Source organism: Orbicella faveolata, unplaced genomic scaffold (genome assembly GCF_042242905.1).
Source record: "Orbicella faveolata isolate gen_17 unplaced genomic scaffold, um_ofav_v1 contig_25, whole genome shotgun sequence".
Lineage (NCBI taxonomy): Eukaryota > Metazoa > Cnidaria > Anthozoa > Scleractinia > Merulinidae > Orbicella > Orbicella faveolata.
Genome location: NW_028301553.1, coordinates 19,998,531 through 20,017,423, shown reverse-complemented (window position 1 = coordinate 20,017,423; position 18,893 = coordinate 19,998,531). Strand labels below are relative to the sequence as shown.

The 18,893-nt window shown below is 38.9% G+C and overlaps 1 protein-coding gene across 1 annotated transcript; it reads right to left on the bottom strand.

Annotated features, from left to right (window-relative positions):
* LOC110066555 (uncharacterized) lies at positions 1–18,893 on the bottom strand. The gene is made up of 18 exons (XM_089294130.1): positions 18,764–18,893; positions 16,538–16,807; positions 16,035–16,106; positions 13,997–15,184; positions 12,774–12,848; positions 12,204–12,428; positions 11,525–11,683; positions 10,981–11,061; positions 10,292–10,704; positions 9,230–9,392; positions 8,802–8,864; positions 8,466–8,672; positions 7,950–8,111; positions 5,173–5,247; positions 4,749–4,976; positions 3,858–4,031; positions 2,760–2,990; positions 1–1,412 (listed from the first exon to the last, which is right to left on the bottom strand). Exons 1-18 carry the CDS (start codon positions 18,840–18,842, stop codon positions 1,195–1,197), a joined length of 4,083 nt encoding a protein of 1,360 aa, XP_089150256.1. The 5' UTR covers positions 18,843–18,893; the 3' UTR covers positions 1–1,194.

Sequence of the window (18,893 nt, the reverse complement as noted above, 5' to 3'; positions counted from 1 at the left end):
TAGTTTTATAAACACAATTTATTTTTCATTACTGGGATTACATCTCATTAATTTCGGTGTATAAAGCTATTTGCATGTTCCTTTCGAGATGAACATAAGATACAATCATCCTTGTCGCAGAACACGCAATATAAACATCATACCGGTCACTTGTTATTTTCAAAACCTGTTGATTTAGGCCTTTAGATCAAATTTACAGAAACAAATAACTATTAGGATTGTGATGAATATTCTACATCAACTTCAACAAATAAAATCATTAAAAAATATACAATTCCTCGCTTATTATCTGAATAATAAGGTAAGTTAGTGTTTTCAGAAATAATTTCGGTAATTTTACAGTATATATAATATCATTCGCTACTCTTTCCTTATTACCTACAAAGAGCACCACATTTTCCGTCAATTAAACGTCTCGCATTAATCATTCTGGGGCTCAAGAGTCGAGCAAAGATCTGAACGTGTGCCCTCCAATTACATTCCAAATTATACAGTTGCACGTAGTGAGGCTGAAAATAGTGAAAAGAAAGAATGATTTACATTTTCTACAAGAAAAGCAAGCAAACGTTGAAAGAACTAGACTTCTCATGTTTGCAACATGAGAAAGTGGGCCGGCCGCCAATAGTTACAAAACTAAGTTATTTTAGAGGGTAAATAACTGGCATCAACCAATCAGGCTGCTCCTTTGCCGGTCCAATGTTGATCAAGGTTTGGAACGGACACTCACCAATTATCCCATGCGGAGGTGTCTTGCATTTTTTTCAGTATTTGTCTTCGTTTTAGTTTTGCTTTTATGGTTTGCGTTTCAAAGAATTAACTTATAAGTAAGAGAATCCTTTTTCTTCAAACTTTCGTCTTTCGTTTTTTGAAAACATCAGACTTCAGTAAACAGTAAATCTGCTCTCAGCCAAAGTTGGGGGTTTTAAGTCTACGATGCCTTTCTAGCTACTTCCTGATCATGGTAGATTTTCTAAACATTTTCAGTCGCGTAATAATTCTCTTATTATCCCAAGCTTGCTTGGGTCCTTACTGGGAGAAAATAGACCCTTTGTCTTTTTTGTATGGATCGCAGTGCGCTTAGACCGTACTGCCAGACCTCAGGTGGATATTCTCTAAGTATGGTCCTCGAGCTTGGTGACAAGATACATATATACATTTAATCACCACGTTTTTGATCTGCTATTGATGGATTTCTTAGATGCGGTTTTTAACAGCATCCTTTTTACTCTCTAACTTAACATTACTAATAAGGTAAACATAGTTAGAGTCTTTTACTCCAACGCAGTCTTGCCGAACACCTTTACTGCCAGGTTTTTCTGCAGGGCACTGTTGGAAGTCTCTCGATATACACTGCTTCGACGATCCATCTTTACTGTAGGTCTGCCCAGCATTTGGTCCCGAGTAACACTCGCCTTAGAAATACAGATATCCGTTAACAGTATAATCGATTTCAAAAAGTGCCTCAGGGGAGAGCATAGAAGTGTTAAAGGATTTTCTTCTTAAGTTACGCTTGTTTTTACATAATTAAATAGTTAAATAAACCAATCACAATCCTTTAAAAATTGCCCAAATAATTTGATTGGCTAACGAGACATCAGCTGACAGCTGTCAATAACAAACCGGACTTCAGCCTAACTTTCGATTTCGAGTAGCTCTCGAGAGAGGAACGATCGTTTGCATTTAGTTAAATTTATAAATAAGGATCTAAATTATCTTGTCCAGTGGAACCCGGTCGCAATGTGGCTCAAGAAAACGTACATTTTTCCACTGGAATCTGAAAAAAGGGCTTAAGGGCTACGGATGAAAATACGAAATGAAGAGCCGAATTTGAAGCGACTAGGAGTATTGCTACCCCTTCCCCCCTGGATGGGATGCTAGTCCATCGCAGGGTTACCCCCAGCTTTAAGTTTAACGGTACTTATTTGAACACCTGGGTTGAGAGAGGCACACTCAGAGTAAAGTGTCTTGCCCAAGAACACAACACAAGGGCTCGAACCCAGACCGCTCGATCCAGAGACTAGCGCAATAACCATGAAGCCACCGTGCCTCCCTTAGAGTGATAATGAGCGTTGTGATTGTTGAGATTCACTTCAAATGATTCACTTCAAATAAGAGATCAAAAATAGGTCAAAGTCTGTCTTGCAGATTTTTTTTCCAATTTTGGCTCTGAACGTGATTCACTCCAACAAATCAACTGTGAAAATTTTATCATAGGTTGTACGGTAGGTTTTCCAGCAATACTTGATCAAAGACTAGCTTTTACAACCTTGGACGAGAATTGAATTGCGCACGCCCTTTATTTAAGCGCGCGCTCATGTGACGCCATGTATCGCGTGCGAGAAAGCAAGAGTAAATTAGAGCTCTTTTACTGAGCTCTTTTGTCATATATTTTTGGCCCTAGGCTTAAACACATGTTTGAACGGAGTTTGAAACCATTACTACGTATACCGAAGTGATTTAACGCCTTCCAAGTATTGAAGTGGTTTTCGTTTCTTCTTAGGGTTACTTAAGTCATTTTTGCACGCGCGATTAATACTAACGTCTGGCAGGCAAACGTAGCGCGCACTACTGAGTCTCAGAAAAACTGTAGTAAGCCACCTAAATTTGGAGTAAATTCGTCGAAAAAGCCGGAGCAAAAGTGAAAAATTCTCCTTACCGTACTCTGATAAAGCACTGCGCTGATTCAACCAATCCGAGCGTACATGATATCAAAATTGTGTTATAAAAGTCCATAATGTATATCATAACCTCCAACATACCATGATTTTGTACTCCAAAGTACTGGTACCCAAGCTCTTGAGCTCGTTCAGCACATCTACAGAGTACTTCACCAAGGTAGGTATCCAGTTCCCCTAGCTGGGCGTCTTTGCCACTGTATTTGGGTGAACTCTGGTTCATGTCCGTAAAGATGAGTTCTGGTATTGGACGGGGAGGAATATTTTTGTCTGCAAAGCATCCGACATTCTCGAACTGCGTGAAGCAAGCCTCCGCTAAAGAAAAAATATTTCAGGTTTCAGTGAATAGTTTAAGAATGGTATATACATTGTTTAAAAAAAATCCGATTGACGTTGTGGACTCGAAAATGGTGTGAATTTTAACGTGAAAACAAAGTCGTAAACAAATTAAGCTCGGTCATTAAATAATTTCTCCATGGGAATCCTGCTTCCAGGCAAATAACAGAGTGAATTACAATACCCAGGAGAAGATGAAGGGTAGAAGAGTTACTCTCCATATATGGGCCTCAAGCTAATTCCTTCCACGTTATTTTTAGATGTGGTACTCAGTGCTTCCGCGGATAATGTTACCCACCAGGTTAAGTAGATGCTTCCGTGAAAGATGAGAATGTTCGAAACGCGTGTTAACGCCGCTTGGCCTGTCCACGTGACCAAAATCTGGCTAACAGGATTGGATATCTCTGCAGTTATGGGATTTCCGTGATTGATTGATTAATTGTTTTGGGAACAAGGCTTACATGAAGGATTAACTGTCTTACCGTTCATCCTCTCTTGGAATATCAACATTTATAATCCATCGAATATTTTCGCTCGGCGCGATTGGTCAAACCGTGTCACATGACCGAATATTTCCCAGCTAAAACTGGGGAATATCAGAGAATACTCCCAAATTTTCAAAACTGCGCGTGTTGCAGAAAATATTTGAAGGATAATAAACACAATAGCCTCCATTTGGCGCAAAAATATGCTCGGATATTTGTCCTTGGACATTATCTGTTCCTCAAACCTCACAGTTTTCCTCGAGCTACGCTCTTGGAAAACTGTTCCCTTTTCGGAACAGATAATGTCCGGGGACATTACTAAGGGCACCAACTATTTCTGAAAGGAATAATGGATATTTACCTTGCTGAATATTGTGATTCTCTTGTATACTGTAGACGAACGTAGTTGTTTTGTTTCCACTACAAACATTTACGCCCTTTGTATCACATTGAGCAAATTCCTTAGTGATGCAATATTCAGAAGAGCCGTCTTTGCGGGATGTTTTTTCGGAGCCTTCTCCTGACCAACATTCCCCTGCGAATTGAAATGACTAAGAACGTAAGACGACAAGGCAAGGAAATAATTTTCCGGATTCATTACAGACGCTACAACAGTAATAGCTCTTAAGGACGTTCGCGCTTATTGTTTCTGCGCATTCTTACTGCCCACGCAAATTCACACGCCACGTCATGCATCGATGCGCGCGCTAAGTAATAAAATGAACAATGATAGGGCAGATGGCCATTACTATAGCTTTGCCTGGATTTAACGATCTTGGATGTTCGGTGACTCCTATTTTTCTTTTGATGGATCATTTCCTCTGCCGATTTTCTGCGTTTAGCGAAAAACTGAAGAAAATCTATCGATTAGAAGTTTGAAGTTTTTGCAAAATGCACCATCGAATCCTTTTATGTCTTCGTTTATCTGTGCGGCGGTTTCAAATGCCTCTTGAAGGGTTAACTTTTGTGAAAACGTTGGCAATATTTGGAATTATTTACGCAACAGACCAACCTCCACAAAATATGACTAAGACCGTTTGCCTCCATTGACTCAACTTCGATATTTTTAACTATAACCCCTGTAGACCATGCTGAATTACGTGCGCCCAATTTTTTTGCATTTCTGACACAAGTAACCCATTATCTGACCGCAGTAAATGTTTTAAAAAAATCTAATCTCCTTAAAATCGTAAATAACTGATCCCAAACTGAACATTCTGTCATTGATCTCAATTATCCGCATTATACTCACCAAAGTTCCCAATTCCAAATAAGTTAAATCCTTTTGCCTTTGAAACCTGAGCACATCGACAAACTACATCATCTAAGTAAGCATCCCAGCTTCCCCAATCCACGGGGAAGCCGCTGTACTGAGCTGTACTGTTGTCGAGATCAGTGAACATCAGTTGAGGTAATGGTCTTAAACCAGCATGTAAATCATTAAAACAACCTTTCTTACTGAAGTCAACAGGACAGTCCTCTGCAGAAACCAAAAAAATTCATAACCAGCTAAATTATTATATCAGAGCCAAGACTGATGTAAAGTGCAAAAAGATGCAGTTTGGTTGTGAACGTTATTTTTTACTTTCAATATTCAATAAAATCACGTATAAATTCAGAAAAGTGTACTAGCGCAAGAGAAATGTGATAGAATTATAAAGTGACTTCAGGCTTACCAATAACCTCACCCGTTACTAATTTGACTTTAGGTTCTGTTGTGGTAGGAACTGGTGATGGTTCTATCTGTGCCCCTAAGTGATCAAATAGAAAGTGAATTGTGCCTTCATAAATGAAGCAAAACATAAAATTGCTGATGACAAAATTACAACCCATCCAAAGAACATTGTAAGCCGCCAATACTCGAATGGTGGTGACAAAAGGGATAGCAACAGCAACTCGATTTCCAGGGAGCTGAGGCGATTGAATGTGACATATCTAACACTCAGAAACTAGTTCCCCAAGAATCTGCTAAAGGCTAAGGGTCTTGTAGTCAGCAGATACCGCTGTATGAGTTGTCAATATCTGGTATCACTCGCAGTTCCCTCCAAGCCTCCCTGACTAACTATTCAGAAGCGACATAAATAGTACACTTATTGCAGCACGTCATTTGAATTCTGCCCAGGCACATACCACAGTTTGCATCGTTCAATAACGTGCATCATTGATGGGCAGTGCTAAAGGTGTTATTGCAAACATTATACGGCATCAATTGCAATCAATGAAAATCACGACAACCAGGCTCTGATTGATAATATTCTGTTGACAGTCTTAGTAACTTTTAGCGAGATTCATGATTTATGCTCGATTCATCAGATGTAACACTGTCATTTGTCAAGGAATATCTAAAGCAGACACGTACAATGAGAACATGCAAATACTATGGAGCATGAGTGTATCGCCTCTGTAGAGGTTTTGGACTCACTGGTGGAATGATATACACGAATAAAAATCAAGCGAGCAACTTTAAAAACCCGCTGCTTAGAGGACACCTAAACCAAAAAATTTTTCGCCAAAACGAGTCTACTTGTTATTTGAAATACTTGTGCCAAAAAATTTTTGGATTCGGTTAAATCCTCGATTTTCTATGCCCCGACGAAATCTCGAAAATAGCTCTAAAACACCGCCATTTTGTTTCGCGACCGAGTTTGAGGAGAATGGGTCCAGCGGCTGTTGTGACGTCTACCCAGGAAGGTTGAGTATCTCACGTCCTCTCATTTCCTTCAGGATGGTGCAGTACACATTCGAAAAGTGTTCAGAAACGCCTTCCAGAAGTGCTGTCGGCTGCTGCAGCAAATTCCTAGATATAAAGAAAAATATATACTGTACAATTTACTGGCGATGAGCGCTCAATACTACAATACAGACGTAAACGGTGGTTGATTTTGTCGAACCGAAACAAGCGAACTGGGTCCGTGAGAACCATCGAAGAACTCTCACTGGAGTTTGTTCCGCAGACTTTCAAACGTTATTTTCAGAATTTTCTACTTAAAGCCAACCAGCAATTCGTAGAAGTACTACCAACAACCTTTATCTTCCAGTCCCGCAGTATTTATAACATAGCCGGCAAAGTTGTGTGATCAATCAAATAGCGTTACGACCGATGTACTGATATGTAAATGTAGGTCGCAACCGTACGCCGCCAACCAACACTTATTTTTCTTTCGATTCAAATAAAAGTCTAAGATTAATCCTTAAGAATTACATGATCACAAAACTCATAGACTCACAGAGTTTTTTGAAGGTTTGGAAATCAGCAGTGCGACAAACATTCTGTGCAATAGTTCGTATTCGTAATCTGTGCAATAGTGTCGAAAATATGACCGCGTAAAATTATCTGCGGACCGCTCAGGGAACACATCCTTTTCGCTTATCCGACGAATTTCACTGCAAACTATGAGAAAAATTTACATTGGTTATTTGGTGTTACGATTTAAAACGTGTGACAATGTGAAATCGATAATTGTATGAAATGTTTCCTTCTGCCTTTGCGTCCCGCAGTTTCAAAAATACAGGTCCAAACAATTCTACGATTTTCAATCGATCGAAGCCAGTGGAGGTCATCAAGTCATCAAGTCTCGAAAACTGCAACACTTACGTCGCTCTTATAAACATGAACCATTCCAGAAAGTAAAACACCAACTGGATTTAATAGAACAACCATACCTTGACAAAATACATTCTCGCTAAGGACAAATGTAAACGGGCTACTTACACGCGTGGGAATCTTGTGTTTAGGTGACGAAATCACCACCCAAAGCAGTCCTTGAGTTTTCTTTATTGCTTTTCGTTTGCCTGCTCCTCCACTTCGTATCTAGCTTTGCATTTCTAATATACAAGCAGCTCGTCCGAAAAGAAGTCTTCCCCGTCGTCGCTTGAAATATTGTAAATTGCTCTCAAAGCTCTAAGCAGTGAGCTCACAGTTGTCGAACGTCCTCGATCGCAGTTTATTTCGGATTCTTCCGAATCGAAACTTAACTCTGACCCCAGTGACGAAAAAGAAATTATTCTGAAACAAAACTTGGCCGTTTTAGTCCCAAAATATATTGGAACGATTAGTTTTGTCCTCCATTTTCTCGAGCAAATACAGAGAGCTGACTGAGGCGCCATTGTGTTTGGTTCCTGGGTAGACGTCATCAGCAACCGCCGCCCCAGACTCCCTAAAACGCGGTCGTGCAACACTTCAAGCGCGACTTTGAAAGGGCATAGAAAATCGAAGATTCAACCAAATTCAAAAATTTTTTCGACCAAATGCTTCGAATAACAAGTGGATTTGTTTTAGCGAAAAAAATGATTGGGGCTAGGTGTACTTTAAGAAATGACAAGGGCTTGAATCTTTTTTCATCACGGAGGAAAACTCAGCCCTCCAAGCCGATTTTTTTAAAATTACACGTTAAAATAATAATTAAAACACTCTTAAGCTACAAGAAGTAATTACTTATTGATGTCAACCAACCTTGAGAAATAACAATGCGATAGACGTAATTGGAGTTTTGGTCTCCCGCGCACTCTCCAACGCTATTGACACCACATGGCTGTTGAAGAGTATCGATGCACTGTTCTGAGGCACCGTACATACTGTATGTATCACCAGCTTTAATTCCAGACAAGCACTCTCCTACACATCAGCACAGGTTTCTATTAGTCACCTCAGATACATGGCATAAAATGTAATAAACTTGAACGATTCTCTAAAATTCAAAAATTTAGACTTGTTAGTGCGTGGGTTCTGATTGGCTAAATAAACATCGCTGACAACAACATGCTTAAAAAGGACGGTATTTGAGGTTTAAGACCCTTTAACAGTGCCTCAGGAAAGAAGTACTATTTCCTTCCTCTCTCCAAGCCCTTAGCTTCACTTATATCCAAACCATTGAACATCACTTTAATGAACAATACGACCGTGAATGAATGGGAAGTGACTACCAATGAAATGAGATCGAAAAATGACTGGAAGAATCAAAGAACATACCGTACATGTGAACTCCAAACACATTGTAATTCTTCTCATAAACTAGGTTGGCACACCTGCAGACAAAATCGGGTAGCCAGGCACTCCATTTGTACCAGTCGATTTCATTAGTTTCTTTTAACATCATTTCAGAAAGTGGAGCTGTAGGATTATTCAACTCCTTATCGGCAAAACAACCAAGCTTTTGGTACTCAATGTTACACTTCCCTGAGGAAAAAAAGGAATTGTAACATTAACCTTGAGCGTAAAAATAGAACTCTACAGTCTACGAAGCCATTCAGTCAGCAAATCCATGGACAGAATACTTGCTTACAAATTTAGCAGAAATTAACTTACGAAGGCTTGCAGCTGGGGTTGAAGGCGATGTTCCGCTAATAGCAGGAGGTGGTGCTGTTGGTACTAAAGAAGAAACTGTCGATAAATAGATGAATTATTTTGTCTTCATACAGCTGTATAGTGATTTAATTTTGACAAAGAGAACAGGAAAAACTTTTAGGTTTCACTTGTTATACCTGGAAACTTCCTGGTCTCACTCTCGCAACCACTTCAATTACTCGAGAAAAAAAATGGAATGAGTACCAGTGTACCATGAAAACGCTCAGATGCAACGGAAATTATGGACAGCGATCCGATGACACGCAAACACTCGTTAAATTAATTTTGGGTATCATCGATGAACTATTAGAAAATGGGTGCTTTTCCTTGGCAATTAACAACTGACCCTCTGTTTGAATACAAGCAGCAAAGAAACGAAGAGAACTTACCTTGTTGACAAGATTCCTTAAGAAGAGCGTCAAGAATTTTAACAAGATCTTTGTACTTTGTAACCCTGAACACGTGATTGCCGTCGTTCATAGCTATAGTTTTCAGTTCCTTTTTATCCACATTCTTTCCAACGCCAACAGCTAAGACCCGAACATTCTTTGCCTGTCAAGTGAAAAAAAAGATCTATTGCAGTTTTTGGTTCTAGTGTATTTTCATTGCCACATTTGTATCCTGTTTGGCAAAAATGTTAAATATGCTTAAAATGTTTTAACATTTAAACACGTTGAATGTTTACGGTGGTCAATGCGCTTAGCTAACCCTGGCTAGTTCTCAGGCATACCACTTAAACTTAAAGAAACAAATATTTCAAATAAAAATAATAACCTTAAAAATCCCAACTAAAAATTATGGAGGCTACTAAGATTTGTAAAAAAAAAACAGCAGGATGAACATAACTTTTCCGACTAAAATTCAGGAAAACAGCCAAAAGCCTTGGCAATTTTTTCGAAATTGAACGGTCGTCCACGGCTTTTCGATGTCTTCAACAATTTTAGCAGGAAACGTTCCTAGAGATCTTAGTAATTTCCACAATTTTCAGCTGCTACATAAAAAGTGATTTCTAGCTTTCCATTCTCTTCTCTTCAAGACCGTAAAGATCATGTGGAGCAAAATGGAGTCAATCCCACAAGCTATTCGCTGAGAAACCTGTCCAAAACGCATACATTTATTTATTTATTTATTTATTTATTTATTTATTATATATACACATTTACTTTCAATGGTTCGCAATTTTGATTTGGCTGAGTTTGCCGTAACGTCATCTTTGTACTGTCTTGCAACATTTTGCCAGTGCTCTTTAGAGACCCGTGTATAGTCTTGCTTTATTCTCTGTTATCTAAAAAATGTTTAACTTCCAGAGGCATTTCACTGGCTGGGAGCATTTCATTGGCTGTGAGCTGGTTTGTAATATGATCCTCTTAATTAACGCGGAAAAAAACTGGCAGGAAAAGTTACAAGGTAAATGTGTCTTGGTAAAAACAATTATAACCAAATATACTTGCCTGAAGTGGTTTTAAAACTTCTGAATATGGTTGGCTTAACTGCACGTTTGTCTTACCATCAGTAATAACAACTAGAACATCAGGCTTGTCGAGCCGGTCTCCTCCTTGCTCAGAAAACAGTTCCATATTAGCAAGCGTTAGAGCAAGGTCTGTTCTAGTTCCTTCACCCAAATAAGAGAAACTCTTTATCTTTTTTCTTAGACGTTTACTCTTGTAAAACTGCTTGTCTGCAAAGCTGAATTGTAGCTCCGGAATTGAACTGAATACAATAGCACCGAAATGGGTGCCTTCCTGAGATACTTTAAAGTGCTTTACTAGGCCAGCCACAAACTGTAAGCACAAGTTGTAATCATCAAGCGTGATACTATCCGATGAATCAATGATTACACCAATATCCAGAGCTTGATCGCATGCTGCAAACAAAAGAAAAACGGAGAACGGAGAGAATTACTTAGAGAGCTACATTATAGGCCTGTTTAGAAATGAAAGGAACAAAGTCAGGCTATTTATGGTACCTCGTGCATATCTTAATTTAAATAGTACTCGCTTAACTCCCATCTCCTGAAGAACAACGGCGGCGATTTCTGATCAGTTTTTGGGCTTAAGCAAGTTTAGTTTTTCCAACATAACCATGCATATAAATATATTCTCAAACACGTTTTAGTTGGAGCTGATAGTAGTTTTCTTACACGGCGTGGAGGGTGGCTGTGTAGGTGAAGGACTGGGCTGAGTAGGTGGAGAACTGGGCTGAGTTGGAGTGACAACTGGTTCTATAATTGAATGAGCAAATAGCACAGTACAGTTATCAAATGCAACCGATACGTACGTAACACAATTATCTAAACGCAATGGTTAAGCATGCGCATAGCCAATTACCCGTAGAGTAGCAACCGTAGGCAGTTTGGTACGCCTTTGCGACAAAGATCCGTAGTTTGCTAAATGATTTATTAAAGCACTTATATCAATCGTTTTATAAGGTTAGGTGATAGAATAAAATGTAGCGGTATTTGTATTCAATCAAGGGAAGATGCTTGATCTCTACTTGATTCAATAGCACAAATGATTTTCCAAAATCACAGGCACTGTCATATTGCATTATATTTTATGCAAGGTTTCACAACAAACAAGTAAGCAATGAGTTGCAAGAGTTGTTGAAAGCAGTTAGCTCAGAAAATAACGTAAAACGTAGACAGAAACGTGTTAACAAAAAGCAAGGTATAAAACTGTAGTTACCCTTGACATCAATTCCATAAACAAAGTTGACGTTCTGGTCACCGACACACTCCTGTTTATCACTTGGATTACATGCGTCGTAATCTTTGGTAACACACTTGTTAGAAGTTCCCGCCCTATTATATGTCTCTCCAGCGTCCTTTCCGGACCAACACTCGCCTAGATGGATTTTAAAATGAGTGTAATCAGCAGTATGTCGTTCAGTCGAATAAGCGGCCACTTGTTAGCGGACACCTGCTGTTAAGCGGACAGTCCAAGTCCCCAAATTGTTGTTGGTTAAATACTGTTAACAGGCCACCTCTATTAAGCGGCTGCGGTCACCATTTGGACATCCCAATGCGGGTTTTCTATTGTCTCTATGCCCATTAAGTGGCCAGCGAAAATGAATACATGTAGTTTGGCTTTGGTTTAGAAAAGGCGATAACAAATAAGAATCCGAAATAGGATGTGATTACTGATAAAAAAAAAATTTTAAAAAAATTTAAAAAAAACACACATTTAAACACACATTTCTCATCGTCTTCATTTTTGAATTTGTCATACCAGTTTGAGTAATTTGACGTTTCTACTAAGCCTTGTGGTAATTTCTAACAAACGATTACAAAGCAAAACGAAACGCTTATGTAGCCAGTAAGAGCAAATCACCAATTTTGATCAAGATGTGACTTATTTTACCCACCAAAGTACTGCAGGCTAAAGAAGGCGTACTTCTTGTCTTTTGCTGCTTCAGCACAACGGCAAACCAAGTCAACCATATATTTGTCCCAGTTATTCCAGTCGATAGTCTTGCCGCTAGAAACCTTACTGCGTGAATCACGATCAGTGAACAGTAATTCGGGTAATGGACGAGGTTTCTTTCTGTCATCTTTGAAGCATCCAAGTTTGGTGTAGTTAACAGCACAGCCTGAATTCGATGAACAACAAAAAAAAAAAAAAAAAAAAAAAGGACAGTGTATGTCTAAATGATAAAGATTATAATATAAACGAGTGGATAAAATATAAAACCAGCGGCAAACACTACATGTATATGGCAACAAATATAATTGCTAAAAAAAAATTCTATTTGTGACCCACGACAAGTAATGCAAAAGGGAAATGTACCCCTTTGAAGATAAATCGTTAAGGTCAACTAGGTTATCCCCGCTGGTGTCGGGCTGAATCCTTCACACTTCATCTCCAAAACGATGCCTTTTTCAAGCATTACAATTTCCGTTGTCAACAGTTACACGCGAGTACCTAATTAACTTACCTTTTTCTCTTGGTGGTGGAGGGGTCACTGTAGATGGCACAATGCTTGTGCTGGGAGAAGGGCTTGGCGTTGGCTCTTAAATAAAGTTAAAACAATAAACATTAGTTTTATTTATTTGAACACAAGTTAGGTGGCTTAGCTAGGTCTTCCAGTTGCTAAAACATAACCCTGGAAAAAAGATCCTTCAATTGGACGGCCATGAACAGGTTAAAGAACTAACTAAAAAACATTGTTTTAAATAAAAAAGGAGCATAATGATCAGTGGAATGGAGTCGAATCACCACACAAACTTTGATTAATGTAAGCGTAAGTCCTGCTAGACAGGAAACCCAGTGTCGTGAGAGGAAACCTTTCCTAATTTATTGACGCGTGGAATATATCTTTGTAGAGGTAAAACGTCCGTTTTCCTTAGCCAATTATAATACGAAATTGAGAACTCCGACAAAAGATTAAATCTCAGAACGTCATAATTAGGGAGTGTTTTATTTTCTCAAAGATGTTTGTTGAGTCATTTTAACTTTCCGTCCACTTTGATGACCACGATTTCCCGCCATGGGCAGATTTTCTTGTTGCAAAAGTTCTTTCACAATTCTGAATTTTGAATTCTTTTATCAAGTTATTACCGGTAGCCTCTTTTTGCCAGCATTGGCTGAGCATTTCATCCTCGTTCGAACTAGTCCAAATAGGATCAGTTCAAAACATATTTCTGAGGTCTGGTAGCGACTGGCACCTTTGTATTAACAACGGAGCTGACTGATGCCCTCTCCAGGGTGTCATCTACGTGTCTGCCGGTTTTCTCATAAGAGGTAGCGAAAATCAACCAATGATTTCTAGAAGATTTTTCAGTCATCATAATAATGAGTTCCAGTATTTCACTGTCTTGATTGCTTGCAGAAGAAATGTTTTGGGTTAGAGACAGAGCTGTGACATCCATGAGCTATTACATCGTGGTTGTCGTTTTACAAGCAAATCGCTAGTGGTAAAGTCTCAAGCTCTGCGGGAAAACGGCGGGAAATACCATGTCGTGTTCAGTACGAAGGGTGCAAATGCATTTATTGCTGTGAAGCTAGCTTTTTGAATAAGTGAGACACTTCCATTAAGCAGCAGTAACCACTGCTCTTGAGCTGATGCAGAAATAACCAGATGATATTCAGGACTGGAAACCGAGTCAAATTTTACCCTAATGAAAATTTGTGACTCTTAATTACTGTACCTACACGTACCTATCTTGGTGCAGTTAGCACTGCACGTGGTTACCACACTGGTCGATGTTGCCGTAAGTGTTTTAGTTTGTGTTATTGTTTGGTTGTGTGTGTTTGTTAAGGTTTGTGTCAGGACTGCCGTACTTGTGGCTGTCATGGTTTCTGTAGTTTTTGCTGTACTTGTTGCCGTCAAAGTAGCGGTACTTGTGTCTATGGCTGTAGAAGTTGTTGTCGCAGTGATAACATTCGTAGCATTGTGCGTCTGTGTCAGTGTGTCTGTAGCTGTTGTAGTTAATGTTTTAGTCAAAGTTTCTGTTGCAAATTTAGTCCCATTAACAGTGTTTGTTTTTGTGGCTGTTGTCAGTAAAGTGCTTGTTGCTATACCTGTACTGGTGGTTGTTAATGTTGTTGTTGATGTCGCTAGTTTTGTACTGGTTACCGTATCCGTATTAGTGGTTGTTAAGGTATGTGTGTTAGTTTTGTTTGCAATGCTTGTCACAACTGCTGTGCTTGTTTCCGTTGTTTTCAAAATAGCTGTACTAGTTAAGGTGTGAGTATTCGTGGTATTCACTACCCCAATACTTGTGGTTGTTAAGGTCGTAGCGGTTGTTACTGGCACGTGCCTTGTCAAGACAGCCGTGCTTGTCTTTGTAGTATGATGTGTGCTTGTAGCAACTTCAGTGTTTGTGGTTGTCAGAGTGGAGGTGCTGGTCATTACATCTGTCTGTGTGCGTGTCTGTGTGGTCAGTGCTGTGTTAGTTTTTGTAGTTGTCTCGGTATTTGTAAGAGTCGCCACTGCTGTACTTGTTTCGGTCTGTGTCTGAGTTAACATCAAAGTTGTTGTGTCCGTTGCTGTCTTGGTCAATGTTGTTAGACACGGACCAGGCGTAGCGCACGTATTGTTAACAGACGTTGATGACGTAGGTGCAACACAAGTGGCATAAACTTCAGCTTGGATACAAACAGAGGGATAGCTGCATTCAGGAATCGGACATTGAGTAACAGGTGCGGATACCGGTGCGGGAACAGGAGCAGGCTGAGGTGCTGGTTGAGGTACAGGAGCAGGCTGAGGTACTGGCTGAGGTACAGGAGCAGGCTGAGGTGCTGGTTGAGGTACAGGAGCAGGCTGAGGCGCTGGCTGAGGTACAGGAGCAGGCTGAGGTGCTGGTTGAAGAACAGGAACCGGTGTCGGCTGAGGGGTGGATGTTACTGTGACAACGGAGTAGTCATCGTTAGTCTTTTCTTCATATATTAAATACAAAATTCCCCTTATAAACTAGTATCTTAACCCCTTGGGAAAATTATTTTCAATCGTAAATGTAAACATATCTCTGTTATCTTAGTATTATCTTGTTCTTTGGCGCTCCAGCATTGAGGCATACAAGAAGTAATCAATCCTTTACTTCGAATCTCTTTAAATATTAGCTACAAAATGTTATCTAAAAAATAAAGAAGACATAGAGATGTACGTTACAAGCCAATTCGGAGACATTGTCACCATTAATGCTATATTTTCGGAATAAGGCATTGAATACTTATTGAATTTTACGGAGGCTAATGCTTTGAATATTCGAAGATACCGTAATAGCTTTGTGAGCAAAAGATTCAATCTGTTGATCCGCTTATTTTTTTTTCACTAAGAGGAATAGAGGTGGGGCATATTGCGGGATTTATTATCATGATCAAGCATTATGAACGATTCAACAGGTGATAATATATATTTGATAATTAATTATATAGTAGTCCGACGTTTCACGTAAATAGGAGGTCTAACATAGAAATATCGGAATACCATAATTTTATTGTACTAAATATCGATGAATTATTACAAATGTATGAAACTGTTGTTGTTGTTGTTGTTGTTGTTGTTCGGTGAATAAGCATCGTATTAATCAACTTTTAAAGACCGTTGTGTGACCTTTATATGAAGTCCAACCAAGAACACTTCCCGCTGATCATTCTGATTCAAAATGAATATGTTCAGGAATGAAAAGATGCTTGCCGTCATTTCATTAGGATAATAATTCAATTTGATTGTTCTGTGAAGTAGGTATCTTACCAGAAGTTCCAACCGTTGTTGAAGAAGACGTCACAAGGACTGGAACTGGTGCTGGTTGCATAGCTGGTGGCTCTGTGGAACATAATTTAAAATCCTGCTTTTCGAAATTTGTGATTTGTTGTGGTGTCTATTGTCCCGCTCAGTTCTATCCTAACGTAATTTACAAACCTGTTGCCCTGTTTCCTTGAATTTCCTCAAAGTCTATAGCTCAACATATTTTCATTCCCCATTTCTAGACAATGGGAAGGAAAAACTGGCGACTATTTTTGGCAAATAAAGTGCAAAACGTTGGTATAACACTGCTCCGGATTGGTTCAAGTAAGTTATCATTAGTGACAGATCCACGGGGTCATCGGTGCATAGGATCGAAACAATCTTTCCAAACTACTTTTTAAATCGTGTAAGGCAATTTTTAAAACCGCCAGAATATTAAAATAATAAACCAGATACATGGATTTCAGTGAAAGACGATGCAAATCTATTTTGCTTATTTTAAGGGTAACCTGGTTCAACAAGCGGAGATGGGAGAGGTTGTGTTTCATTTCCTGTAGGCCTGCTGCCCACCGGCTGAACTGGAGGAAGTTGATGAGATACTGGTGTAGGTGCAATACTCTGCGATGGATCTATTTTTGTTACTTGCTCTGGCGTGACAACTTGAGGGTGTTGTGGCTCCGACGGGAGAGGCTGTGAGGATACCTCCAACACTGACGAAGCATTTGATTCATTCGGTTTGACTTCTCCGATTGGTTGGTATTCTATTTCCGTTTGGGGCTCTGTGACGAGAGATAATTGTGTTCGTTATGGCAACATTAAGATCGAGGCACAAACTAGTCGAGAAAAAGAGGATAAAGTATCCATCCCAGATAACATAACGAAATGAATAAACGGAAAGAAGGCGAAGATTCATTGTAATCTTTGAATATCGACCAATTGCCGCTGATCAATATAGTATAAATGGACTCGACACAATACCAAGGCTGTTTACAATTATATATTGTTCACTACAGGGTTGGAAAAGAATTCTGTTTATGAAAACCGCTTACTAAGGTTATCAGCAAAAGTTTAAGGAGAGAAACCAGGTGTTCGAGTTTGTTTTAATTTACTTTCTTTATAAAGTGACTTCAAATTGGCTTTGTTGTATTAAACAAACTTAACAAACGCAAACAGTTGCAAAAATAGACTTGCAATTACAGGAACCAGTTGTACAATGGATGACAAACACTCTACACTGGATAAATTACTAACCAAAGAATAGCGCACATTACTTCATCATATTCCTAAATAAAAAAATTACCTATCCTACTGAGGTTTTAGTTCCATCAGTTAAAGAAACTATACGTTTTAAAAAAACTAAGTCCCACCGGGTTCTTTGTTTTGTAACAGAGCACATTTGAATTTCCAAGCTTTTATGTTTTGTGAAGTTAAAATCGCAGCCCGAGAAGGCGGTCGGGTACGTCAAAAGATGACTATATTTTTGTTAATTGAACAGTTCTTGCATTAGAAAAAGTGATAATTTCAATCTGTGGAAGCTATAGATATCAACGATTCATTTTTATAGCGAAACTTATGGCAATTGCTTCTGTTACTTTACGACTGCCATGTTGGTGCCCCTCCGAGTGGCACCAACATGGCGTCTCTATACAAAACTTTAAATTGGGCTGAAACACTTCTCCGTATAACAGGCCTAAATCTTGGCGAGGTCAACTATCATATCCTAGATTCTTTTTCGTGTGCATTAACAGTGTTAATAAATCCGTTTTCATTAATTCCTAACAGTGCAATTTGAACACATTTTGATAAAGTTTACTGATCAAATTTAAGGGACGTAGCTATGTTAGTACGGCTACACTTGTCTTGTACAACTATCTGTAAATCTGTCCTGGAGGTTGACAACTGAAAAACTGAAAAAGCGACAGCACGCTTCGTAGAACAGCAATAATAATATTGATAAAAATAATTTAACCACCAACTGATATATTGTTTGTGTGCTCTGAAGGCACCATGTAAAACCTAATTTTGAGGCAGGAAGACGATTGTTTTGATCTACGTTTCAGCAGGTGTATGGATATGGATTCATGCATGTGACCACAATAAAACAATTCAGTGAAAGGTTACGGAAAAAAACACAAACTGTCTATGGAAAAGAAAGCATAGTTTCTTCGAAGAAAACAGATCGATATTAAGGGGCTAGTTTGCATCATTTTTTTGCCTTTTCTTTCTAAATCATATCAACGGGTAAATAAATATCCATAAGCAAAGCGAGAAAATTGTCCCTAATAAGTATGTATTACCCACTTATATGTCACGAACCATGAAGCTTGACAAATTATATTTAAAAAGTTCCCCCTCGAGCATTCAATTCAACTACTCCACTCGTGATGCCGATTCCATCAATTTCTTGCGACACTGGTTAATAGTTAACGTTTCCTTTTCGATTACTTTGATTTCCAGGAAATGATACGATACTGTTGGATATTTTGTCTTACAACATCGCAACATTGTTACACGCAAACCTCTCGAATTCTGCATTTCCAACTGGTAAATCAGTAACAGTTTCCTTTCCTTAGTTAACACTTAGTGAAAGTTACTTCGATTTCAAGGTTACTGGCAAATTCCCCATCGTACAATAGGTTATGATCGGTTATCATATCCAACTAACTTAAACAGGTTAAAGGCTTCTCTACAAGTTCCTGGCACAGAGACGCCTACTTCAAACTCCTTAAACTTACCGTCGGAGAATACTTCTTCACTCTTTCCTGTTTTTGAAGAAAATATAGCTATCGATATCAAATAAAAGAAAATATGCATATCCGCGAAGCGCTAGTTTAGTCTAGTGAAACGTAAATATGTACAAAAAGG